Source organism: Phalacrocorax aristotelis, chromosome 28 (assembly GCF_949628215.1).
Source record: "Phalacrocorax aristotelis chromosome 28, bGulAri2.1, whole genome shotgun sequence".
In the NCBI taxonomy this organism is placed as follows: Eukaryota; Metazoa; Chordata; class Aves; order Suliformes; family Phalacrocoracidae; genus Phalacrocorax; species Phalacrocorax aristotelis.
Window position 1 is genome coordinate 1,471,174 of NC_134303.1, and position 25,124 is coordinate 1,496,297.

At 54.3% G+C, this 25,124-nt stretch overlaps 2 protein-coding genes and 1 long non-coding RNA gene across 3 annotated transcripts in view; 2 read left to right on the forward strand and 1 right to left on the reverse strand.

The window, feature by feature from the left end:
- The window catches only part of WIZ (WIZ zinc finger), a 59,525-nt gene extending 53,271 nt beyond the window's left edge, over window positions 1–6,254 (forward strand). The window contains 6 exon segments of the mRNA XM_075076022.1: window positions 1,739–2,157; window positions 2,159–2,276; window positions 2,555–3,085; window positions 3,817–4,263; window positions 4,567–4,759; window positions 4,925–6,254. Of these exon segments, the coding sequence (XP_074932123.1) occupies window positions 1,739–2,157; window positions 2,159–2,276; window positions 2,555–3,085; window positions 3,817–4,263; window positions 4,567–4,759; window positions 4,925–5,084 (1,868 nt within the window). The 3' untranslated portion in view covers window positions 5,085–6,254.
- A 1,202-nt stretch (window positions 6,255–7,456) lies between these two features.
- AKAP8L (A-kinase anchoring protein 8 like) lies at window positions 7,457–20,241 on the forward strand. The gene is made up of 13 exons (XM_075076044.1): window positions 7,457–7,564; window positions 9,000–9,032; window positions 10,106–10,346; window positions 12,442–12,910; window positions 13,352–13,475; window positions 13,587–13,642; window positions 14,285–14,321; window positions 15,687–15,795; window positions 16,327–16,468; window positions 16,904–17,009; window positions 17,526–17,656; window positions 18,539–18,634; window positions 19,125–20,241. Exons 1-13 carry the CDS (start codon window positions 7,552–7,554, stop codon window positions 19,620–19,622), a joined length of 2,055 nt encoding a protein of 684 aa, XP_074932145.1. The 5' UTR covers window positions 7,457–7,551; the 3' UTR covers window positions 19,623–20,241.
- LOC142048823 (uncharacterized) lies at window positions 16,427–24,988 on the reverse strand. Its single transcript, XR_012657542.1, has 3 exons — window positions 21,058–24,988; window positions 17,145–20,902; window positions 16,427–16,494 (listed from the first exon to the last, which is right to left on the reverse strand). It is a non-coding gene; the product is annotated as an uncharacterized LOC142048823 (long non-coding RNA).
- Between the last annotated feature and the right edge of the window lie 136 nt (window positions 24,989–25,124).

A 25,124-nucleotide genomic window follows, 5' to 3' on the forward strand; every position in this document is an offset into this window, starting at 1 on the left:
GCAGCCAGCTCTCGGTGCCCTCTCCCAGAGCACCGCATCTCGCCGGGAACATCTTTATCAACAGCTCAAAGGGCTGCTTGGTGTCTCTGGGTTGTTTGTGCTTTGGCCTGTCCCACCGCGGGCAGCGCCAACAGGCACTTTGTGTTCCCTGGTGGGAATCGTGGTGTATTTGGGTCGTTTCCTGCGATAAAGCAGAAGACAGTGCCCTAACCTTTGCTGTACCCGCTCCTTCCCTCATTGCGGGGGCAGCTTTAAGACCTGATATCCCTCAAAATCCCCAGGGCTGGGGGTTTCCTGACCCTGTCAGGTTTCTTGGTGCCGAAGGGCTATAAAATCTCTCCATCCCAGCTGCTGTCTCGCTTTTCCCAAGCTGAAAAGCTCTGGGATGGCAGAGCCGGACGCTGGCAGGATGGAGTGTGTAGCTTGAGGATGAGCCTGTGGGTTTGCCGGAGCAGAGGCACTCTCCAGGGGTGCTGCTCCTCCACCGGTGACTGAAGATGCAGAATTTGGCCCCAGCTTGTCGTCACAGCCCTTTAAAGACTTGGAGCAGCAACAGAAAAGCGCTTTATGCCTGTCTCGTAGCCAGCGCCGTAATTCCTCTTCGTTAGGGCTGCCTGCTAACGAAGCCGTAGGAGCAGACGGCCTCTTGGCTGGCCGCTCAGCTTGGCATGAGGGAAGTCCCCGGCAGGTTGCAGCGGCCGATGGATTCCAGGCCGCGGCACAAGGAATCAGCCGATCTTCTCCCTTTGCCGGCCAAGAAACCAAAGCCGCGGCTGTGCTGGCTGTCGGCCGGGGCCGGTCTGTGCAGTGAGCAGGGCTTCAGCTGCCGCAGTGCCTCTGCTCCCTCGCCATAGGTCCCTTCCCAGCATCGCTTCAGCACTGCCCAAAATCCTGACTCAGGTCAGAAATCACCACCCCGGCCCCCCCCGGTGAGCTCTTCGCACCGGCGGGGATGGCGGCACAGCCCCTGGGAGCGGCTGGACGAGTCCCGTCTGCACCCATCTCCCCTCCTGGAATTAACCCTGCTCGAGTCTCCTTTGGTGTGCGGGTTCAATCCCCTGGCGTGGTTTTGCCCCGGTTCCAGGCAGGGATCTGCCTCGATTTCCCCGTCCCAGTGTGGCGCCAATGGTCTCTCCCTTCCCCTCTGCAGCTGGAGGGCGGACAAGGACCAGTGAAGCTGCATTTCTCCTCTGGGATATCGTGCAGCTTAGGTTGTGGCTTGGTTTTGGTAGTAAAAACCTCTACCTGCTTTGTCTTCCTCCTCCTCTTCATCAACATGCCGGGAATCGGTGCTTCTTGGAGGCAGGAGGTGTCCCCGCTCGAGGGGGGCACTGGGTTTAGTGGGGACGCGCTCGGTTTAGCCACAGGAGCGATGCTTGTCCTGGTGCCGCCGGCACCGCAGCGTCCAGCGGCGTGTCTTCACGCAGAGCCCTTCCTCCTCCCCGCGGCGCCTGGGCTCGGATGCTGCGACACGAGCGAGACTCGCGGCTTCCCGGGGATGCGAGTGGGGAAGGGCCGCGGGCGTCCGCGTTGTCCCAGCGCGCAGGACCACGGCTCTGCCGTCGGCCCCGTCGCGAAGCCCTGCAGCCCCTGGCCGTTGCGTTTTCTTGGGGTACCGCGATGCGTTCGAGCCTGCTTCCGATTTCGGGCAGGGATCTGGTTTGCTGCTGCGGGCCATGTCCGTCTGTCCTGCCCATCCATTAAGCATTCCTCTCTCTCTCTCTCTCTCTCCCCGCAGCCTCGGGGTCGGAGCCGGTGCGAGATATCCGCTGCGAGTTTTGCGGCGAATATTTCGAAAACCGCAAAGGTTTGTCGAGCCACGCTCGATCCCACCTCCGACAAATGGGGGTGACCGAGTGGTACGTCAACGGTTCGCCCATCGACACGCTACGGGAGATCCTCAAACGGAGAACCCAGCCGCGGAGCAGCGCCTCTAATCCCGCCGGTCCCGGGCAAAAAGCCATGGCCAAGACCCTCTTGGGCAGCATGGGATCCTTGGAGCCACGCGGTCCCGGAGAGATTCACATCTCCACCCTCGCCAAGAAGGTCCAGCAACCCGGCAGCCCCATGGGGCAATCTCCTACCTCGTCCCCACCTCCCACCGCCCGGAAGATGTTTCCAGGCCTTTCTCCTCCCTCATTGCAGAAGAAACTCAAACAAGGATCAACTGAGGGTGGAAATCAAGCGGGAGATGATGTCAGGAGGACTCCACGGAGAACCTCACCCGTCCGACCGAGCCTGGTCCCCGCGGGAGGAGATGTCCCCCTTGAACCTCTGTAAGTGCACGGCTGTCACCTTCCCCGCTCCGTCTGCGGGGCCGAGTGGGACCGTGCTCCGTCAGGGACACGAGGCGGGTCCCTCTTGCTCTGGAGGGGGCTGAGGGCTCTCCCTGGTGCTCTGTGAGGGGGGAACCCCCATCGTCTTCTGCAGGCCGTGGTGTCGGGGAACCCGTTGCTGCAGGCGGGGAGGAGTGGAGAGGGGGGGGTTAAGCACGGTCCTTCTCCCCCTTCCCCCCCCCCCCCCCGCCCCCCCGACCCCGTGTCTCTCCCCGCAGCCTCCCGAGCCGACCCGGTGCGAGATATCCGCTGCGAGTTTTGCGGCGAATATTTCGAAAACCGCAAAGGTTTGTCAAGCCACGCTCGATCTCACCTCCGACAAATGGGGGTGACCGAGTGGTCGGTCAACGGTTCGCCCATCGACACACTACGGGAGATCCTCAAGAAGAAATCCAAACCCTGCGTTATCAAGAAGGAACCGCACACCTCCAGCATCGAACCCCCTAAATCTATCGGGGAGGATGGGACGGACCCTAAGTCCCCTGGAAAAATCCTACAGGGCATGGCCCTGCCTCCCCTGGGCGGGCGGACGGGGAAACCCAGCCCCGGCAGTTCTACCTTGAACCGGGAGATCTCCTTGTCGCCTCTCACCAGCAAACCCCAGGGCGGTTTCCTGACGCCGTTGTCTGCCAAACGGCCGCTACAGGACGATCGGTTGGGTCCTCACGCCGAAGTCAAGCACAAGGCGTACATCCAGACCGAGCTGCCCTTCAAAACCAAGTCCGTGCACGACAAACCGGCGCACACGTGTGAGTGGGGGATGCGGGATGGGGAGGGCGGGGTGGTGGGGAAGAAGCACAGTGGAGCTGTTGTGCCGTGGGGTGGGTACAGTGAGCCCCCAGCCCTGTGCCGGGAAGGGGTTTTGGCTCATGGGGATGCGGAGCAGGGAGAGGGGAGCAGCGATTTGGGGTCCTTCCTTCCCTGAGCCAAAGTAGCCTGGCTCTGTGGAGCCCTGCCCCCTCCGCCAGCCCCTCAGCGGGGCCGGGGTGCGCTTCTGGCTCTGGAAAACACGGGGAATTTCAATCCCATGGAGGGTCCCGTCTCGGCACAGAGCAGGGAGGCACTGGTTTTAGGGGGAACTGGCCCTTCGCCCCCTCGCCCCTGCGACCCTGGTGCCTTCGCCCCTTCGCCCCCTCGCCCCTTCGCCCCCTTGCCCCCTCGCCCCCTCGACCCTGGTGCCTTCGCCCCCTCGACCCTGGTGCCTTCGCCCCCTCGACCCTGGTGCCTTCGCCCCCTTGACCCTGGTGCCTTTGCCCCCTCGACCCTGGTGTCTTCGCCCCCTGGTCCCTTGTGCCTTCGCCCCCTCGCCCCAGCCCCTTTGCCCCCTCGCCCCTTTGCCCCCTCGCCCCTCGTGCCTTCACCCACTCGTGCCTTCACTCCCTGGCCCCTCGCCCCCTCACGCCTTCACCCCTCGTGCTTTCGCCCTCTCGCCCCCTCGTGCCTTCGCCCCCTCACGCCTCGCACCTTCTCCTCCCCTCAGCCAGCGAAGCCTGCTGCGAGCTGTGCGGCCTCTACTTCGAAAACCGCAAAGCCTTGGCCAGCCACGCGCGGGCGCATCTCCGGCAATTCGGCGTCACCGAATGGTGCGTTAACGGTTCGCCTATCGAGACCCTCAGCGAATGGATCCGACATCGACCCCAAAAAGCCGGCGCTTACCGTAGCTACATCCAAGGCGGGCGCCCCTTCACTAAGAAATTCCGTAACTCTTCCCACGCCCGGGATCACGACGGCGGCGGCGGCGCTCGACGGATGCCGCTCAGCCTCCAAGCCGGCGGTGTGACCCTTCTGAGCAAGGGATTGACGGGAGATTTGGCTCACGGAGATGCCGGGAAAATCCTGGATGGGGGAAGCAGCGGGGAGCGGCCCATGATCACTTCACCCCTCTCGTTGGTGAAGGTGGAGGAACATCAACGCTCGAACATCAACAGTGAGTTGGGGAGAAGCCAGCCAGGAGAGGGCTGAGGGGGTCTCGGCACCGGGAAAAACCCTGCCCTGTCCCCTCTGCTGGTTCCCAGCAGCACCAGGGGGTGGTTTTTAGCTGACACACACCCCCCTTTTCCTCCTCCTCCTCTTCCTCCCAGTAGCCCCAGTCCCCTGTGATGAGTGGGGTCCACTCCCTAAAAGCCAGGAGGCTGTGCCGTGCCGTACCGGTAGTGCCACATTGGCACCACGCAAAGCCCCCAACCTTAATCTAACCTCACACACCCCCCCCCAATTTCTCCTATCCCAGAGTTTGAACGGAGGCAAGCGAGACCCCTGGACAACCCCCTCCACCGGGAAGAGGAAGGGGCTGAATTCCAGCAGAAAATGGAGGAGACGCGGCAGCCGCCGCCGCGGATGAGGCCGGTGCCTTCCCTGGTCCCTCGCCCGCCCCAAACCTCCTTGGTGAAGTTTGTGGGGAACATCTACACCCTCAAATGCAGGTGGGTCGCCTCGGGGAACAGCAGGGGGGGGTTCATTCCGTATCTGTAGGGATCTTCTTTCCCGGCTGGAAGCGCTGCCTTTCCCTGCTCCGCGGATCCTGGTTTTTGGGGGCTGCCCCCACCCCGAAATGGCAATTCCCGAGCCTGATGCCGTGTCCTCTGTAGGTTCTGCGAGGTGGAATTCCAAGGTCCCCTCTCCATCCAGGAGGAATGGGTACGGCATCTCCAGCGACACATCCTGGAAATGAATTTCTCCAAAGCGGATCCTTTACGGGGCGAAGATCCTCCCCCACCCGAACCCCCCACCCTCGCCGAGGCTCAGTAACGGGAGCCCAAACCCCGGCTCTCGCCGTGACGGAGCCAGCACGGGGAAGCGACCACGGATGTCGCCGGAACATCCTCATCCCCCCTTCCCGCATCCATAATTCCTTATTTTTGGGGGGGGGGGGGGGGGGGGGAGGGGGGGAAAGGGGGGGGATTGATCGCTGCCTTCGCCCCTCCGGAGCTTCCCCTCCCCGTCCAGGGGACGAGCCGGTGGGGGGAGACACACACACACACACAACCCCGGCCACAAGCACTACATGGATCAAGACAACCCTCGGCGATCCTGCACCGGGATCCGGCACCGGATCGGAGAGGGAACGACTCGATGCCGCTCCCGGCGTGGGGGCGGGAGGGGATTTTCCCTCCCTCGCATCCCAAAATCTGTTTTATTTTTATTTTTATTTTTTTTTTAACCCAAAGAACAAACGGTGCCGCCTTTTACCGGCGGCGATTCGGGATGGAGCCGGGCCGGAGGGGAATTTCGGGGAGCAGCTGCGTTCCCGGAAAACGCTGTGGATTTTGTATATGACCCTTAGAGTTAATGTATATTCGAATTTTTTTTTGTTTTTTTGTTTTTTCCATAGTCCCACGTAGATGTCGGAATCCCTCGGTTCCGGGGTTGCATGTTGCCCAAAATCCCCTTTTCCCACACCAAAAAAAAAAAAGACAAACCCCGCCGGATTTACTGCTTCCTCCCCGTCCCCGCCGCCACCGTATCCCGTTGAATTTTCACCAGAGAGGAGCGGTGGGGGTGAGCGCAAACTCACCGGAGCAAATAAACTCCAGTGGGAGCCGGAAAATCCCCAGGGAATTCCCGGCATTCCCACGCGGAATCGGCCGCGGCGGCGCTGGGAGGATTCGGCTCAGCCCCCCTTCCTCCCCCTCCCCTCCCCCCCCCCCCCCCGTTTCACCATTGCTTTATTATTTCTTTATTTTTCCCGGTTTTTCCTCGTCTAGTTCCATAGACCTTCCGACTTTTTTAAACTCTAGATTTGTGTAGAAATAAGGAATATTCATTTTTATTTGGAAATCCCGAAACTTCCGAATTTCGGAAGGAATTTTAACAGCTAAATTTTTTTTTTTTTTTTTATTTCCACTTTTTTGGGGCATATTCTGGTGATTCTTGTACCCGGGAATATGGGACGATGGATTAAATTGTTCTGGAAATGAAGCCGGGGGGAAGAGCGGAATCTCTGGATACCTGGAATGTCGGGATGGGGGTTGGCATGGACGATGACACGGTTTTGGGGGGAATTGGGGTGGGTTTGGGGGCTCCCCCAGGGAGGTTTAAAGGAAAGGGGGAGGGGTCAGGATGTGACCTGGGGTCTGGGGGCGCCCCAGTCGGGATGTGGCCTTGTCCCGAGGGACAGGGGGGCTGTGACGTGGCCGTGTCCTGGGGAAGGGGGACACCGGGGTCAGGAGGTGGCCTTGTCCCCAGGGATGGGGGACACGGGGGGCTGTGAGTGGCTGTGTCCTGGGGTCTGGGGACACCGGGGTCAGGAGGTGGCCTTGTCCCCAGGGATGGGGGACACGGGGGGCTGTGACGTGGCCGTGTCCTGGGGAAGGGGGACACCGGGGTCAGGAGGTGGCCTTGTCCCCAGGGACGGGGGACACGGGGGGCTGTGAGTGGCTGTGTCCTGGGGTCTGGGGACACCGGGGTCAGGAGGTGGCCTTGTCCCGAGGGACAGGGGACACGGGGGGGGGGGGGCAGCAGGGCCGCGGGGGGGCCAGGCCCATCCCCCCGGCAGCCACACCCAGGGGAGACGGGGTGGAGAGGTCCCTTCACCACCCCTCCCCCCCCCGTGGGAGCGCACCCACCCGTGACGCGCGCGTGACACACGCTCATGGGGGGGGGGGGGTGACGCAGCCCCTGCGCGTGCAACACGCGCGCGCACACGCGCAGCCACCCCCTTCCCCCTCTGCGCGGGTCCTCGGCGGGGCGGAGCCGCCGCAGCCAATAGCAGCAGGCGCTGCGGCGCGTAGGGGCGGGGAGAGGCGCGGGCACGCCCCAGTAGGGATGGGGCTGAGGGCCCGAGGCGGGGCTGTTGCGCTATTGGCTCAAACAGGGTCGGCCCGACCCCTATCTGACCAATCAGAGAGCAGAGCGGATGGCGGTTACGCCTCCTCGCGAAGTGACAGCGGCGCTGGCCAATCACCGCTCGGCATTGCAGGTTCCATTGAGCGGGGAGTCTGCCGCGCTGCGATTGACATCTGCACCGTCCAATCAGCGCGGGGGCCGCCCAACGGAACGCGAGGGAGCCGGTGAGCGACATCCACCGGTTGCCAATGGGAGCCGTGGATCGCAGGGGGAGGCTGGACCAATGGCGGCGGGGCGCGGGGGGCCGCTGACCAATGAGAAGGGGAAGGCGGAGCGGCGCGGCCAATGGGGCGGGGAGGCGGGGCCGGCGCGCCGCCGTTACCGTCTCGCGCAGAGGGAGGCGGCGGTGGCGGGCGGCGGCGCCGCCATCATGAGCTACTCAGGTGAGGGGCGGCGGCGCAAGATGGCGGCGGGGGCGGCCCCGGGGGGGAGCCGGGGGTCGCCGTGAGGCGGGGGGAGGCCGGAGCTCGCCGTGGGGTGGCTGCGGCCGGGCGGGCCCCTGAGGGGTGACGAGAGCTGCCGCCGCCGCCCGGCCTCGTCCCCGTCCCGCCGTATCGGTGCGGCCGCAGGGCCGAGAGGTGGTTCTGCCTCCGGGTCTCCGCCTCGGAGCCCCCGCTGCGGCCTCGGCCCCGCCGGGCTCCCACCCCCGGCACCCGGCGCGCTGCTCCCCGGGCTTCCAGCCCCGGCGCGGGTGGAGCGGGAGAAGGCAGGGAACCGGGCGCTATTTCTGACAGAAAATTCGTGTATCTTAAGCATAACCGTGATCGAGCTTAATTAGGTTCCATCTAATTCCTGTCTAGTGGTGGCGGCTGACGGGAATTCCTCATCCTCCCTCAGGTTATGGCTGTAGTTCTTCTTCTCGCCTCGTTTAGTGGCAGTTTTGCCTTTATTTCTTTCAATTTTGAGGGGTTTATTCATCTGCTGGCTCTGCGAGCGGCACCTCAGCTCACCTGTGGAATACGGTGCGTGTAGGAAGCAATTTGCCGCTATATTCGGTGTTGGCTGTTTCATCTGGAAGAGGCTCAGGCTGTAACCCGGGGGTGGGGGGTGGGTGGGGAAGAAAATTAATAAATTACTTTTCTTCTGTGAAGAGGAGTTTCTAATTAAGGGGGAAATCGCAACAGGAACCTGCAAGGTTACATCGCTCCCCCATAGCGTGCATATAGATCCAAGGGGAAGCGGTGCGCATACGTACCGTGGCTAACGAGGCTGTAATTACTTTGAAAATTAATGTCGGGGGAACGCTTTCTCGACTGGGGAGCGTGGGATGCCGGCGTCCCGGCCGGGGCTCCTCCGGATCGCGTCTTTTCATCCCGGTACCTCCATCTTCCAGCTGGTTTCCTGCAAAGGCAAAGTGCAGCGATGCCGTCGGGATTCGTTTCGCCTCAAAGGGCGTCTGAATGTCAGTCCTAGGAGGCTGCAGTTGGTGGATGAGGGGATTTAAAACTTCCCCGACGTGTCCCAGTCCCCTCTTTTTAGGCGTTAATCAGAGCAGGGTTTATTCCGTGCGAGACCCCTCTCGCTTTCCCGAGTGCTTTGCTTCTGCTCCCAAAATACTCGGACGTCGAAATTGTTATCGGGAGCTCAGCTTGAAATTGAATCTGTTTGTTTGTGTGAAATGAGCAAAGGATGTTGCTCTTGTGGGGACGGCTCGTTGCTGGGGAGACGTTAAGGTCCGATTTCTTTGCTGTTAGGCGTAAGACGCGTGGATTATGCGGGGCGTTGCTCCGTTTTGATGCCGGGTAACGAGAATCTCTTCGGCCGTGAGTGCCACGGTAGCGATAAGCTTATCTCTAATTGCTTTTTGCTCTTTTCTAGGTTATGGAGACTGGAACTCTGGGACGAACAGAGGCAAGTACAATAAAAACTGGAGTAATGATTTATTAGTTTCCACTTCGGATCAGTTTCGTGAGCCTGAGGGCGACGCGCCGAGCTCGGTGGCGAACCACCGCCGTCCCCACGCAGCATGGACCCCGTGTAGCCTCTCGCTGTTCTGCCTGCACGATGATTTTTTTCTTTTTGTTTTAAAAATTCATGTCGAAGCCAACAGAAAACTTGGGTTACTGGAAACGGTTGCACGGGAAAACTGTTCTAGGCAGAATGTTTGGGTTCTGGTGGGGCGCAGACACGTGTGCGCGCCTTTTTTCTACGTGGAAAACCCAAATGAAGTCGATGCAGGCGAGGTTTGGGCAGAGAGAAGAAATACAAACTCCCCCTCCGCGCCTGCCGGTAGCCCAATAAAAGATCTGGGAAAAGAAAAACCTAAATTTTAAGCCTCAGCAGGCTTTTAATTGGCTTTGTGTGTTATTCCTGTGGTTGGTTTTTTCCTGTTTATAACAGTTTTGGTCTCTTTAGTGGGAGGAGAAGCGTCTCTGTTGCTTTCTGGTTTAAAATGTGTGGGAAACGCTAGGCTGCAAGTGGTTTTGCTTTTAGTGCTCGGCTGTGCTGTCTTTGAAGAGGGCAGGTGTGTGCTATAGTGTCATTCCTTTGGATTTAAGGGGTTATAAAGCAGCTTGTATAGGTTCCAGTGAAGGTATGTCCTGGCTGTGTTGATCTGGCTACCGACAGCTTCGTGTCAAACTAAAAACCAGCTTAAAATGGGGTTTTGGTGTCTCTGTGTTAACTCAAACCAGGTTTTTATGAAAACTGCCTCGGCTGTGTTTATTCCTCTCCGGAGCAGGTTAGATGGAGGAAGCTGTAGGCTGTGGCTGTATTTTATGGGACTTACACAAGCAAATTGTTCCCTTAAACCTTTGTGAATTCAACAGTTCAAAGTTTATAGGTGACTTAAAGAGAAATTTGAGGCTTTTTTTTTTTTTTTTTAACTCCCTGTGGCGATTGCTCGGGGCATCTTGACTCGAATTAAAATATTAGCGAAGCTGGATAACTGGAAATAAACGCAGCTCTCATTTTTGTTGTTCCAGGTTACGAGGGATACAGTTATGGCTATGGATACGGCCAGGATAACTCGGGTAATTATGGATACGGCATGGCCACATCGAACTCCTGGGAAATGGCCAATTCGGACGTCGACATGAATCCCGACGGTTCGGGTGGCGGCAACGCCGACGCCGTCATCGCGAAAATGAACCAGCGCTTGGACATGGTGTCGCACATGGACGCGGACGCGATGCAGGGGGGACACTACGGATCTGGCGGGGACAGGTGAGCGCGGGGCGAGGAGACGCGGGAACGATCTGCTGCTCGTTAAGAGGCGTCGCTGCTCCGTTTGTTCCTCGATGGTCTCAGTCTTGCCTTTTCGAGCGTCCAGAGCCGGCTTAGCCGTTTGCTTCTCACCCGCTGTAACTGTAAAATAGGATTTTTACGCTAAGTTTTCATCCATGTCATGTCAAAAAAAAAAAAAAAAAAATCCAAATTTGGGACTTTGAGTGCAGCATTCCCAGCGGTGGCTGAACTTTTGGGTTCTCAGTAAAATAATAATTATAAGGAATCCTTTTTATTCCCCGTCCTCACAAGCTTATGTACTTGCAGAGCAGCTTTAAGCAAAACAAGGCACTAGTCCATACTTAATCTGAGTGGAAAGTCCCGATTTTGATGAATACATTGACTTCTGCAGTGAGGTTTTTGTAGCCACTGTCACCATAGATGCTCAGCTCTGTGATGTGGTCGACGCCTTGCTCGTCTGCATCAATGTTTAAGTACTAACAGGACTCTTTCCCCAAAGATTTCTTATTTATTAACGTGCACTGTGAGGACTTGGCGTTTCTGCAGGGCGACTACTTAGTCCAGGTTTTTTATGCCTTAAATAAGTAAAAGTACGTTAGGCAAAGTAAAATTCAGGAGTAAATATTAATAAACGTGATGTGACCGTCTTCTACTCCGCTCCTACGCTTCCAAAACGGTAACTCTCCGTACCACTCTATCAAACCGATTTGTTTCGGTCGCGTGCTCGGTTTAGCTGCGCGGGAAAGGGTTTGTCGAATTGTTCCTTGGATTCTCGTCCCTTCGAACATCGGTTTGGGCTTCTCCGCTTCGACCTTGTGTGTTGCCAGTTGGCTGCTCGCAGCCGCGCTCCTGCCTGCGGCGTGTTCCCACCGCTCGGGCGCCGCCGTGCCACTTGGGACTGGGATAGGCTTTATTAAAAAGCTAAAAGTTTCCTGCTCTGTGCAGGAAATAACGAGAAACTCGGTAAGAGGAAGATAAATCACTTGGGGAACATCAGCTCTGTGGTATAATGGAGCAGAAAAGGAGCCGCTCACCCTCCAGCTGCCCCGGCTTATGCGTAACCAGACACTGGCAGCTCCTCTGTCGGTGCCTGACCTGATTTTGTAGCTCCAACATTCTCCCCTTGTATCAGCGGGGTGACTTTCTTCCGACCTTGGAGCCACGATAACATCTTTCCACCCCCCGGCTGGTTCTTATCTCTTCCCGAGGCCTCGCTGTAAAGCGCAGCGGCGAGGGGGGTCGCGCTTCGGCCAGGCTCGTTACTTCAGCGTCGTGATCTTTTCTTGAGCGCCGGGTTCCCTCCTCGCCTGCCGTGTCAGTCAAAGCGCTGCCGGCAAGGACGCAAAGCCTTACATTCCAGCGCGAAGCACGTGCCACGGTTTTAGTATTGCAGCATATACAGCTAAAAAAATCATCCGCAGCCTCATTTCCAGGAGGGAGAAAATGGATTTTACAATAGTCAGGGCGTATGTTGTCTTTCCAGTTGGGAAAAAGAGTTTAATGGACAGATTGCACATGGGGAGTGAGGAAGGATGGGGCTGGAATAGGACTTTGGTTGTGCCAAGGTACTCCTTCAGTAGCTGAGGAGTAAATCTTGCTGTTCCTGCAAGTATTTCTGGGTAAGGTGGAACCTGCTGTGAGAATGAACAGCTCTTGGTTTGCTTTGGCTGCTCCTAAAACGAATTTTTGAGGCAGATGTTTGGGAGCGGGGACGGACTGATAACCCCCAGCCTCAGCTGGTGAAGGAGCCTTTGCTCAACGCGGTTGGGTTTTTATTATTCTTTTAAAATATTTTGGTGGTTCTGAAAGAAACAGATGGTTCGAGGGGCTCCCTGGCATTAGGGTTTTTCTGAAGGTCTCTGGCTCCTCCGCCACTGGAACTAGAAACCTTGACGCTGTATCAGCAGCTCTTGCTGGTCCGTGTGCTGTCCCACCACGCGGTAAAATACATCCTGTGTTGAGTGAAACCTGCAGCAACTAAAAAAATAATCCTTAAAATGTGTTTTGAAGGGCTTTATTTGCCTAACCCCTGCTGCCACTTCTCAGCGGTGTCTCGCCAACGTGTCTCTTGCAGGTACGACTCGTACGAATCCTACGACTCGAGGTCTTCGATGAACGACCGTGACATGTACCGCTCCGGCTACGATTACAACGAGTCCGAACACGACAACGATAACGCCTACGAAGGTCACTACGACAACTTCTACGGGAACCGCCGGGATCAATACCAGAACAGAGCACGGGATAACTTTGGTCAACGGGGTCAGAATTGGGGTAGAGACGGACGCAATAACAGACCCATGGCGTCTTCCTATCCCGGGCGCATGGGTGGACAGTGGAACGAGCCTCCTCAATCGATGGGATCGCGGGGTCTCGGTCCCCACGGCTCCTCCAGGCTCCCTTCCCTCTTCTCCCACAACATTATCCCAGAACTCAGCATGTTCCAGGGAATGCGAGGTTTCTCGGGGAATATGCGTTACGGAGGAGGAATGATGAAACAACGAATGAGGAGAAACTGGAAAATGTGGGACTCGGATTTTAAAGTAAGTACTTGTGCGACAACCTCCTGCCTGCTCGGCTCAGATAGAGACTTATTTCCCAACAGACCCACGCGTCCTGCAGGGAAAGGCCCCAAAATACGCTCTGGGAAGCGATAACATACAGTTTTGTGTGTTATTGGCTTTGTCGCGTGTTTCCTCCTAAGCAGACGGAGGAGGCTGCGCTCAGTTGCACAGCAGTTGATAGGTGGGATGTTTTAATCCTAAAAATGTTGTTTTCTGAAGGTGGGAGAAAACTGCAGCCTTTCATGGCTTAATCTCTGACGTTACAAGATAGAGGTGTGGGGGATTATGTCCCTCAACTCTGCCTGTCAGAAATTTAAATGCGGGAAGCTTAACTCGCTAAAAATGAGTAAAATGAGACACTGCTGGCTGTTAAGGGCACCTGCTCGTGTTGCCGGCCTTAACCTTTCTCTTCTCTTGCAGCCCCAGAAAAAGAAAATCAAAAAAGACCCCACCGTGAAGAAGCGGAAGCAAACAAACAGCTCCGACGAACCCGACAGCAAGGCGGCCAAGACGGACGGCTCCGAAAACTCCGACTCTGACAACGGTACGAGCAGAGCGGCTTCGCGCCGCGCTCGGGGGCGGCGACGCAGCGCCGAATCTGTTGGGTGTCGATCGGGGTTACTTCTCTTTGTGCTGACTGTGGCGTTCCTTTCAGAGGAGGGAACGGAAGGCGAATCGGGAGAAAAAGAGGAGAAAGAGGGCTCCAGAGGCGTAAGTAACTCTCGTAATGTAGTTTATTGTGATTAAAAGCTGTAGTTCTGGTTGGAGGTGCGGGAGCTGGTGCGGGCAGATCCCTGGACTCCTGTGTTATTCCCAAACCGACTCGGGGCAGAGGCTCGGACAAGTAGTGGGGAGAGGATGGAATTAAAACGCTCCGTTGAGAGAAGCGTGGATATTACAGGGGGCTTCCCAGCTACACCCACTGGCCGCAGCGTCACCGCGAGACGCTTCACGGTGTCGAAACACAGTAAAATACCTGTGTGCAAAGAGCTTTAAGAAAGGAAAACCCTGAACCAGTAGCCTGCGACGTGGAGAATCCCAAAGCGTGGGATTACGTTGCCTCGCTCTAGGCGGGGACTGGAGGCGCCCCTTGCCATCAGCTCGGTGGGGGCAGATCGGGATGGAAGACCCGCAGGTGTTGTAGAGGCATCTCCCGCCGAGCGAGCGGGCGCCGGATTTCCCTGCGCTAAGGGAGCGCGGAGCGGCCGCGTCCGGCGGAGACGTCGCTCCGCTGTGCGGTGCTTTGGGTGCCTGGGGAGGGTCTGAGAGGGGGGACGCTGGTGAGGCGTCAAACCAGCCTCCAGATGTTCCCTTTCTCTTGATGGTTTTAACTTCCCGACGTTGCATTTTTAGGAGGGGGAAGACGAAGAAGGAAAAGATTCAGAGAAAGGTGAGTTGATGTGTACGACGGCTCGTTCGCACTCTGAAGCTCCGCGCAGAGCGTAACCCCCCTCTGGTTGAGGGCTCCGACGTGGCCAGAAGAGATATTTCCAATTAAGTCTGAGTTTATTCAGGCTCCTTTTGCTTCTTAGAGTCCGTTCGCTCCATTGGCCTCGTGGCTTTGCTGCCCCTTCTGGTTCGTTGCCTCTTGGTGCTAAACCTCTGCGCTTTCTCAATGAAGGGCAGTTTGGCTTCTGCGTGTGTCCCCGAGTCCCCTGGGGGACGCTGCTGATACGTATCAGAGGTGGGGTCCTACGAGCCAGAGCGGTCGAGGCTCTTGCTTGCGAGGCTCCGGTGGGATCGCGTTGCCGTAGCTGGCAGAGAGAAACAGGGGGGACCCTTCCCGGGGCCACGATTCGCTTGTTCTTCAATATGAGACCTGTCAGATCTCCGCTGACGGGGGGACGGGACTAGCTCAGCTGTAATGTCTGCATTTAGTCAGATGAATCCCATCCTTTGTGTCTGCTCAGGGATAAGGAAATGCTGTAAAAGCCCTGCTAGGGAGGAGCTGGATCCCTTGCTCAAGGTAGGTGGGTGAAGCTACTAGTCTGGGCCTTAGGGAACCAGATTTAACTTCCCGCTGTGCCATAGACCTGACTTTGGGACCAAAGTTGTTCAGGTTGTAAGACGGGATGGAGATTCCCGGCTCGGAGAGGCGGGACCGGTGGGAGAAGCACTGCGATACCCGAAGGGAGCTTAGAGAAACAGAAGGGCTGGAAAGAAACCCATGGGGGGGGTCCTTGCTCTGCGTCCCACCGGTGGGCAGCGTAAATTTGATCCTGGGACGTGTCCGTGCGAACAGCAGGGCGGGCGGACAGAGAAGCAGCTTTTCTGTCCCCAAAATAAGTGGTGTAAATTGGTTCCCCTTACCCAAGCCTTACGGCATTGCTGGCGTTTGCTTTGAGGCTGGACAGAGCGGAGCGGGGGGTACTTAAAATAATCAAATGTGTCACTAATAAATACTTAAAACCTTGTAAAACCAGAAGCAGTAAACAGTAACTAAAATGAAGAGCTGGGAAACCGCATTAGAGTCTGTCTGCTGTGGTTCTCCCCTCTGTCCCCCACCCACCCAGCCTGTCCCAGTGCAGCTTTTGGGTTTTTTATGTGGAAAAAAGCGAATTTGGGGTGGACGGTGCTGTCTAAACCAGAGCTTGATCTGTAGTCGGCTGGTGGGAGCAGCTTCTTGACTCTGTGGTGTCTCGAGGTTGTGTGGGTTGGTCGGGCTGACGACTCAACTTGTCTAGGGAAATTCTTTTTTTAATCAGGTGGTGTCCTCAAGTAGTGCCCTGAAATACAACCTGCTTTAAACACTTAGGTGCTTTAACAATTCAAGAAGAGATCAGTCAAATCAAACGCAAATTGCAGGCTGGCAAGAAAACTCAAGAGAGGCAAAAGAAGAGGCATCGGGATCGCATGGTAGAAAGGTAACGTCTCCGATTTTACTTGATTTTTATTTCATTTTTAGTGATGTTGCTTCCAGCAGGACTCGAGTACTCGCAGCTGGGCTCCAGCCTTTTGTTCCCAGTTGTCCTGGTGTTTTGTCAGTCCTTTGTAGGAGCTACTTTATTCTCCTGCCGGTCTTCTTGCTGTCCAATCTTAAAAGATAAATAGAAACGGGAAAAGCTCTGGGAAACATCCCATAAATGCTTAAATTGTTGGAGACTTCCCATAAGTTTCTCTGCAACCCCTTAAATAGAACACGGGAGTAGATCCGGTGAGAAAGCGGTACCCGATAGGGCTGGAACGAATCTGTTTGAATATCGCTTCCCTTCGCTTAAAAGATAAACAGAAATGGGAAAACCTCTGGGAAACGTCCCATAAATGCTTAAAGAGTTGGAGACTTCCCATAAGCTTCTCTGCCACCCCTTAAATACAGCACGGGAGTAGATCCGGTACCGGATAGAGCTGGAACTGTTTGACTATCGCTTCCCTTCGCCTCCCGACTCTCTCAACAGGATCCAGTTTGTTTGTTCGTTATGCAAATATCGGACCTTCTACGACGACGAGATGAACAGTCACCTCGAGAGCAAATTCCATAAGGAACACTTCAAGTTTGTTGGAACCAAGCTGCCTCAACAAACAGCTGACTTTCTCCAGGTGAGCCATGGCTATGTTGCTGTCCCCTAGGTTTGAGTTGCATTATTATTAGTAGTATTCTTATTAATATTAGTATTATTACTTATTTTGGAGACGGTGTCAAGCTCTTAAACTGCCCCTTTAAGTAACTGTGGTGGAAACTATTAGAGAAAGCGGATTAAAGTTGGGCTAAAGCATCAGAGGCGCTACTCCAGCTCTGCCTCAACTGCCCTCTTCTTCTGAACAGGTCGCTTAACCGCCAGTCCTACTGGTTGCACCAGTAGGAAATCAAATACTTGCCCACCACGGATTTTGGTGGCCGGAGTGGGTGACAGAAGTGCCGAAAGGCAGTGCTACCCACGGGATAGTGCGTGGTGGGATTTGTAGGGCTTCCTAAAAGTGAAGGGGGGTGGCGGGGAAAAAAATAAGATTAACACTAAATATTCTGCCCTACAGGAATACGTTGCTAATAAAACTAGGAAAACTGAAGAGCGGCGTAAAGCAATTGAAGACATTAACGCGGTTATTCAGCAGATTTATAGGGACCAAGATCTTACGCAAGGTATGATTTACTGCCCATGTGCGTGCAGGAGTTCCTTTGTCGTGTGTACCGGCTGCCTTGTTGTCTCTATAAATAGAAAAACAGTAAAGAGGGGAGGGGGGGAACCTGCTGGTGTTGCTAAAGAGTAAAACCTACTGTACATTCAAGTGCAGCGTCAGCCACTTCAGGTTATTACCCGGCTTTGTGAACACTGGATAAATGATTAGCTGGCTGAAGAGACTTTTTTCTGGCAAACCCGCAGTGCTGATGCAGCTGCAGCTCGTGTCGCTCGTCGTTGCGGGGCCAGGCTTATATCTGGGCCACTGGTGTTCTGTTAACCTGGCCGTATATAACGTGCGCTCTGCTTGGCTCCTCGTCTGCTGCCCGGGAAGACTGTTTTGATGCTGTTGGGGGTCTCGGGAGCGAGGTTGGGGGTCTCGGGAGCGAGGTTTTAACACAGGCCGGAGTAAAACCTGTAACACAGCCCAGAGCCCCGGATTATTTTCTGGTTAACGCTGCTCTTATCTTCCTTTCTAGATGTTGGCATGGAGCATTTTATTAAAAAGGTGGAGGCGGCTCACTGTGCTGCCTGTGACCTCTTCATCCCAATGCAGTACGGCATCATCCAGAAACACTTGAAGTCGCTCGACCACAACCACAACCGCAGGGTGAGTGGGCAGCCCGGCGGCCTCGGGGGTCTCGCGGGCTTCAGCTGCAGTAGGAGGAGCACGAACTTGGATGGTTTGAGTTCACCTGGTTCCTGAAACCAGGGAGAACTTTGCTTCCTCCTCTCGAGTGCTTCTCTCCACGGTCTGCAGTTAATTCTGGTGTTCTTCTGTCCCCAGAAACTTCTCTCTACAGTCTGGGGTTAATTTTGACTGTTCTTGCGTCCCCAGAAACATCCCCTTTGCACAAGCTGGTGAGGAAGGGGCTCGTGGGATTAAAGCACCCTCAGCAAAGCCTTGTGCCAAGCTGAAAACGAGATCTCGTGTCTCTTGCCCTGTTTCTTGCAAAATAAACAGCTTTCTGATCTCCCCACTTCCACATACATACAGGGTGATGTCATTACCACTTCCCTCTTCCCACAAGCAGCGATCCGAGGTGATGGCTGGCAAACGACGCCTCTTTCGAGGTGTAAAACACGTACGTCGGCACGCGGCCGTAAATCTTGGCGCGTCGCCGTGTTGATGCCGAGCAGGCTGCGTTAGCACCTGCGGTGCTCGGCCGTCCTTCGCTCCCTGCGGAATTGAAACGCGCCGACTTCCACCTTCAATCCCCAGAAACCGAAAGGCAAAACGATGCCGCTGGTGGAAGCGGGTGAAACAACCCGCGTGGCTTTTCCTTGGCTGCTGACACTCACCTTTCCGAAGCACAGAATTTGGGGGAACGTGTAGGAAATGACAGATTTCTTTAAATATTGCTGTATTGTCACCTACCCAAATACCAAAGTGTGCTCTGTCACCTGTCATCTGCTGCTGAGCTGTGATTAACTGGCCTCCTAAGTTAATTCAGAACAATATCTAAGTGTGTGTTGGGGTTTTCTCCCTCAGGCTATGATGGAGCAGTCCAAGAAATCATCCCTAGTAGTCGCGAGGAGTATTCTCAACAACAAACTAATCAGTAAGAAACTGGAGCGGTACCTGAAGGTGGGTGTTTGTGGAGCGGCTCGGTACGGGGTTGAGCTGGTAGCGACGCTTTGGTGCTGGAGGAGTTTTGCTGTAGCTGCCGTTGACTGTGGAGGGCGGGTATTAACTGAACCTCGAGGTGATTTGGGGAGTTTTTTGATACTATATCGGATTCCTTCTTGCTGGTCACCGAGTCTCTATAGTGCGGGTGACTTAATCTGTCATCCACTGCCCCGCGCGTCACACCGAACCCTGAGCGAACGGGATGAGCGAGGCCTCCAGCGTGAACTTTGGCAGGAGGCCTGACGGTTGCGCTGTCGCCACTACCGTTAGCGTTGCTCTGAAATCTCAGGGTGGCACGCGCTTTCGGGAGCCGCTCGCTTGACTGCTTTTGGCGCAGCTTTAACGCTGAGCTTCTTGGGAGGGTTTGCGTGGCGCGTAGCCAGCGTGAATGCCTCGAAGCAGCTAGAGAGAAACTCGCAGCAGACAGACGTTTGCCTTCTCTTTGCAGGGTGAGAATCCTTTCACGGATGACCCAGAAGAAAAAGAAGAGCATGAGGAAGGAGAAGGGGGAGCCAGTGGAAATGTAGAGGAAGGAACAGTGGAAGGAGCAGATGAAAACAAGGATGAGGAGGAAAATCTGGAAGAAGAAAATCCAGAGGAGGAAAATCTGGAAGAAAATCCAGAGGAGGAAAATCTGGAAGAGGAAAATGCCGAAGAAGAAAATCCAGAGGAGGAAAATCTAGATGAGGAAAACAAGGATCCCGAAGAGAACCCAGAAGGAACTGAAAATGAGGGGGAGCGAGAAGAAAGAGGGACAGAGACAGAAATCGCAGCACAAGCACAAGCAGAGGTGGAGCCCGACGCAGAGGAGCGGCCTTCCCTGCCTGCAGAGGAGCCTCTCCCTGAGGAAGAGGAGCCACAGCCAGTAGAAGGCGTGGAGGTAGAAGATGAGGAGGAAGATAGTGAGGAAGCTGCTGCAGCGCAAGAGGATGAGGATGCGGAGTAAACTCTGGAGGGGGAAGCTGATGTGTAAAAGACCTGACGTATTCTGGGTTTGTTTTTTAAAAAAAGAACCATAACTGTATCTGTGAATTTCATAGCACATCTCTTGAGTTCTCGTTCTACTAAACTCACTTAGGCAGTGGAAGCCTTTACCTGTAAAGTGATTTTTTTTCTTTTTTTTGAAAATAGAGGAATTTTTTTTTACCAAACCTTCATTTTAGTAGCTAGGTTTTGTGCGGTCTCCCGTTTTTTAGATGGCTTTGTACTAAAAGAATTTCCTTTTGAGCATGTGTGCGAACCAGTGCTACTTCACCATCTGGCAAACGAAACCTCTTCCCCCTCAAATTGAAACTTTTCTATATTTAACAAAGATGTGGTTTGTCCCTTTAGCCTGTCTGTCTGGAAACACCAGAAATTTTATTCCGGGGTTTTAATTTCTGCAGTGTACGCCGTTAAGGTTCTGCATAACTTCCATGTGACTGTAATATTCTCCCTGATGTTTTATTCTTACTTTTAACGCGGAGCGAAACTTAAGTGGTGTCAACATTGTATTGTTTGTAAAATGCTTTCATTTAAAGGTGAATGTTTTGGTGGGTGGAGATAAAAGGACTATCCTGAGATTACCTGTGACTCTGCCTTAATTTTTGGTGCCCTGGTAAAGCTTGTGAGGTTGGCGGCTTAGAACCGGCCTGCAAATCCTGCGTCTCTAGCTCTGGTTCGTTACTTGGGTTCAGCTCGGCTTCCCTCGCTTAAGCGCTGTATGTGCAGCCGACTTACGTGCCTGTAGTAGCAGTAAATACTTAGTTGAAGCTGATGTCAGTTAATTATCACTTGGAATATGGGTTCTCCTCCTCGAAATGAGGGAGAAATAAGGAAATTGGCTTCCGTGACGCTGCAGAGGTTATTCCTGCTACGGAGAGAGGCGGCTGGGAGGTCTCCTGCCGAATGGGTTGGTGGATAAGGACGTGCTTTACCTTGAATCGCAGCTGTGACGCCACATCCAGTCTTACAAACCTCCGACTTGGTGAAAATCATTTGGGCAAGAGAAGTTTCCCCCAGCGATGGGCAGAAAGAGGTGTTTAAGCATTAGGAGGAAGACAAAGTGCTGAGACGGCTCACGACCCTTCAACCCTTTCCTCCAGCACAGGTCCCTGGCGGCCGCGACTTACCGCATCTCCAGTGGCACCCGCAAAGTCCTCTGCGAGCTAACGGGATGGAGATGGATGAGATGAGCTGCACGAGAGGGAACGTTTTCATCTGCTCCACGCCAAGGAGATTTATTACCTGTGAAAACACCGAGCTCAGGTCCCGAAACGTTTATCCGGGCATCGCCCACGCGCTTTCCCGAGCGCTGAACCGCTCTGCTGCAGGCTGACATCTCAAACTAGTCCTGGAAGATTCTTTTCCAAATGTAATTAATACCCTGAGTCACTAAATACCTCATCGGGGCTGTAACCAATTTGGCTCCTTCCCTATTGCCTGGGTAGGACTTGATCCCGAGGTTGCCCCTGCGAGCTGCTGGGTGTCAAGGGAGGCGGCCGCCACTTGCTCCCACCTTTTCCATGCGTTTAATCACACATCTACCACTTTTTGGGGTGTCTTTAGCATATTAAGCCTGATCCTGCAGCTCTCGCTTCGATGCGCGTTCGAGCTCAGAGCGGCGCCATTGGCACACTGCGGGGACGAAGCCGGTGCCTTGGAGGAGGCCGGTGGCACTCTCGGCATGATTTTCAAGGCTGTAAAAGACGAGACGGGGTGCGGGGTTAGAAAACTGCCTCAGAAGCGTCGTCTTCACACGTTTTTCACTCTGAAGGCAGGCGGGCATTCAGCTAGCCACCATCATCTGTTCAAATTTTGCCTGTGCCAAGAAGAGACTCAATTCTGTTGCCTCTTTTTACCAGCTGCTGTTTTTTCCTCTTTGCTCAGCAGAGTTTTGTGGCGATTTTCAGTTTCCTCCTGCTTTTCTCTGTAGAAACCCTCTGATCTAGATTTAATAGCTGGTCTTATCCTGATGAAAACAACTGGGCTTGGCTTTGGAGCGTTAAGACCTGCGCTCTGCTTGCGTTTTACTGCGCTTGAGGATCGATGCTTTGATCGGGGTGGATTTCCAGAAAACATTATACGGAAATACCTCTGATTTAAGGTTTCCTTAAGAAAATTGAGGTTCTTTAGTTGGGCTCGGCTGCCTGGAACCTTAAATATTGGGTGTTGAAAGTGGTGAGATATCCATGAGCCAGCCATTCTTTTTAAAAACAAGACAAAACCCACCTTTATTTGTAATATATAGTGAGTCACACCTTCTTTATACCTTTCCCTTTCTGCTTTATTTCCTTCCTTTCCCCTTTTCTCCTGTCCGTATTTCTCTAATGCACCGTAATACTGGCTTTAGAAATGAATTTTGAGAAGGACTGTCGAGGGGCGCGGGTTAAACGCGCTGCTTCCCAGCTGGTTTTTCAGGAGGAGACTCTTCACCTGGTCAGCAGGGACGGCAGCTCCTCCCGTCCGCAGTCGCTCGCTCCAGAAGTGTCGGCATTGATCAAAACATCAGAGCTTCCAGCAGGGAACAGTGAGCGGAGATTGGGCTGGCTGCTGCGCTGGTTATCTTCTACCTGTTGGGTTTTCCCCCCTGATTATTAACAAGGAGAAGGGGGAGGGAAAAAAAAAAACATCAGCTGTCAGCATGAAAGAAAAATTTGTAATTAATTCCCTTCTTGTGTAATTGGGCACAGCCTGAGTGAGGTTTTACCTCGGTGTTCCTGAAGCTTGGGTTGGAAGGAATGTCTTGCCTCCTCTTAGAACCCAGCCTCCCCGTGCAGAGGTCAATTTTATCCCATCAACAATGGCGTTTCACGTTGATTAACAGGTGTTTCACGTTGATTAACAGGCGTTTCGGACACTCCCCCGCGCTGTTCTGCTGAGCTTTCTACTTTCTGGTGATGGGTTAATTGTACAACGGCCCTTCCCTCGGACTCTGAGCTTTGCTTTCCCTTTCAAACAAAGGCCTGGCTGAGGAGCGAGTCCTCGCGAGGCAGCTGGTGCGTGCGAGGAGGGGCCGAGCCCGGATCACCACCCACGCTGCCGTATGGATGAGGTCGGGGCTCATCCGGCTTCTCGGGACCGCTTGGGGCTTGATGGCTGCAACGTAACGGGGTCCTTGTGCGCTAAATAAAGCTGCGCGTTTGTGTTCTGAGTCAAAATCCCTGAGTTAAGTGCAGCTTTAGAAACGCTGCGTAGGAAACGCTCGGAGATGTAGCGTTAAGGTTTTCGTGGCTCTGTGCTCCTCTAGGATGCAGGCAATAAACTCCCAACATCTGACAACAATTAATTAGTTGTGCTAACTAAAACCCCCTCGGAGCGCTTGGAGCTGAGCAGGATGGACCTCGGTCCGCCCGTGATCCAAGCGCTTCATCCCCAGAGACTCTGCGGACTCGGGGCGTGCGAGTGGTGAGGAAATCAGCTGGGAAGGGCTCGGAGAGGTCAGCGGGTGCTGACATCCTGCGCCGACTTCCCTGTAAACGTTTTCCCTGAACGAACTCTTAAGAAAAGCGCTGCTGGGTAAGCGATCGCCTCGAGTTCACCACAGCTCCTCCTGTGTGCTGGCTGCTGCGAGGGACGGGCTTTGGGATGTAGGTGCTATACATCTGGCCGCTGTTGCTCGATTTACGCCCATCGTGATGGTTTTTTGGACGCTGCTGCTTTTCCCCGAGGAAAGGCGAGCTGAATTATTGCTTCGGCTTTCTTCCCTCCACGCTCCAGCCATATCCTGCGTTGTTTTGTTGGAGAACACGCGGTTAAACGCCGCCACTCAAATTCACGCAGCTCAGTGTGAATAAGGGTGTTTTATTTTCCTCAGAACATCCTTAAGCCCGCGACAGCTACTGCAATACCCTCGGCAGCGGCCCTGGCTCGGGGGTGCTAGCAGATTTAACTTGTATTTTCCGATTGTTCAGCTAAGATCTTGGTTTCTGCTAATGCTCTTGGGTATTTTAGCATGCTAGTTAATAATTATTATAATTATAACCACATCCTGCTCATCCCGGTGCCCAGCCCAGCCTGTGTCCCTCCTCTAAAGTGATATTTTCATAGCGCCCAAACAAGAAGGATCTGGGGAGGGGAGACTGCGGGAAGAATCCGCAGGGAATAAAATTGCAGGAGGTTTTGAGGTGAGCGTTGGGGTTTTTGGGAACAGCCAGCCTCAACTCCTGGCAGGATTTCCTGCAGGTGTGCCCGGCTTCGTAGCTCTGCATCCTTCCGAGGTCTCCGATGCTGTATTGCAGCGGGAGTTTCGAGCTTGCTGGGGTATCCGTCAGTCATCAGCAAACGAGGGCGGCTGGTAGAACTTGTTTCTGTGGTGTTACATATAGAAACGTACTGGTAACGTAGCACAGCAGCACTTATTTAACTCCTCACTCTGATTGTGAAGTTGCCGACGGCTTCGTGTTCTTTTAATTGTTTTAGATGAGAAACAAATGAACAAGACTTTAAATGGTATTAAATTGAGGACTTCTTTCAAGAATATATCACCCAGAGCATCGTTTCATAATCTGAATGTTTCCAGGCTAGAAATCCGTATGTAATCCATACCTATTTCCCTGAGGTATGGGAATAGTTGTAGGATTCTGTGAGTCTCCAATCAATGTGCTGAAATGGCCACTCGCTATTAACGCAGGGCTTAAACCCTCCCCATTTCTTTCTCGGATCAGGAAATCAATTTATCTCAGCTCTAACACATGGCTGCTGTGATCATTTCCAGATTTAGGGGGTAAAGATTTCCTTTAGGTGCCACCAATCCATCTTCCACATCCTACAAAAGCAGCTCAGGCATTTGTTCAGCCCTTCTGTCTAAAATCACTGGGGTTCTCGTTGTTGGGCTCTGTATTCCCCAGGACTTTTCCTAATCCTGTTAAAAATCATTATCAGCCTCTGCCTGTGCCATTCCAGCGTCTAAGAGGGATGGAATAACCCCCTCGGTGCTCTCGGAGCTTTTTATTTCCCCCCTCGCACTCTCTCTCGACGCTTCCACGCCTGCTCTGTCTCATCCATCGCGCTTTCTAGGATTTGCGGCCGCGAAGTGGGACCATCAAAGGAAAGGATGCCGCGGCGGCAGCGCAAACAAGCGGAGGTTGTTCCTCTCACAATGAAAAAACTGTGGAATTTCCTGAGTTTAAGTGGATTAAAATAAAAGCTGGGGGGGGTGGGGGTGGGAATCCCTCGAGGAGCAACACACGTGGCTGGGCCATGAGATGGGGATATTTTGGGGGAACACCGTGGTTTTACCCTCCAAAGGAGAGACGTTGGCCCGAAGGTGTTACTCTACCACCGCTCCCCTCTTCCGTGACGAGCCGTTGCTGTTCCAGGAGTTTTCCTGGTTCTCCCACTGGAATAGATGATTTTTTTCCTCCTTGTTCTACATCTTTATTTTTGAGCTCCATCAGTCAAACCTTGCTGGAGTTCAGGGATTTGCTCTTTTCCTTGCAATAAGTAAATTCAGTTTCTACTAGGCAAA

What these genes read in the sequence shown, in the direction of transcription:
- AKAP8L (XM_075076044.1), top strand. An exon ending in GAACTCTGGGACGAACAGAG is followed by an intron (nt 9,033 to 10,105) that starts GCAAGTACAATA and finishes TTGTTGTTCCAG; the next exon opens with GTTACGAGGGATACAGTTAT. An exon ending in AAACAGCTGACTTTCTCCAG is followed by an intron (nt 16,469 to 16,903) that starts GTGAGCCATGGC and finishes TCTGCCCTACAG; the next exon opens with GAATACGTTGCTAATAAAAC.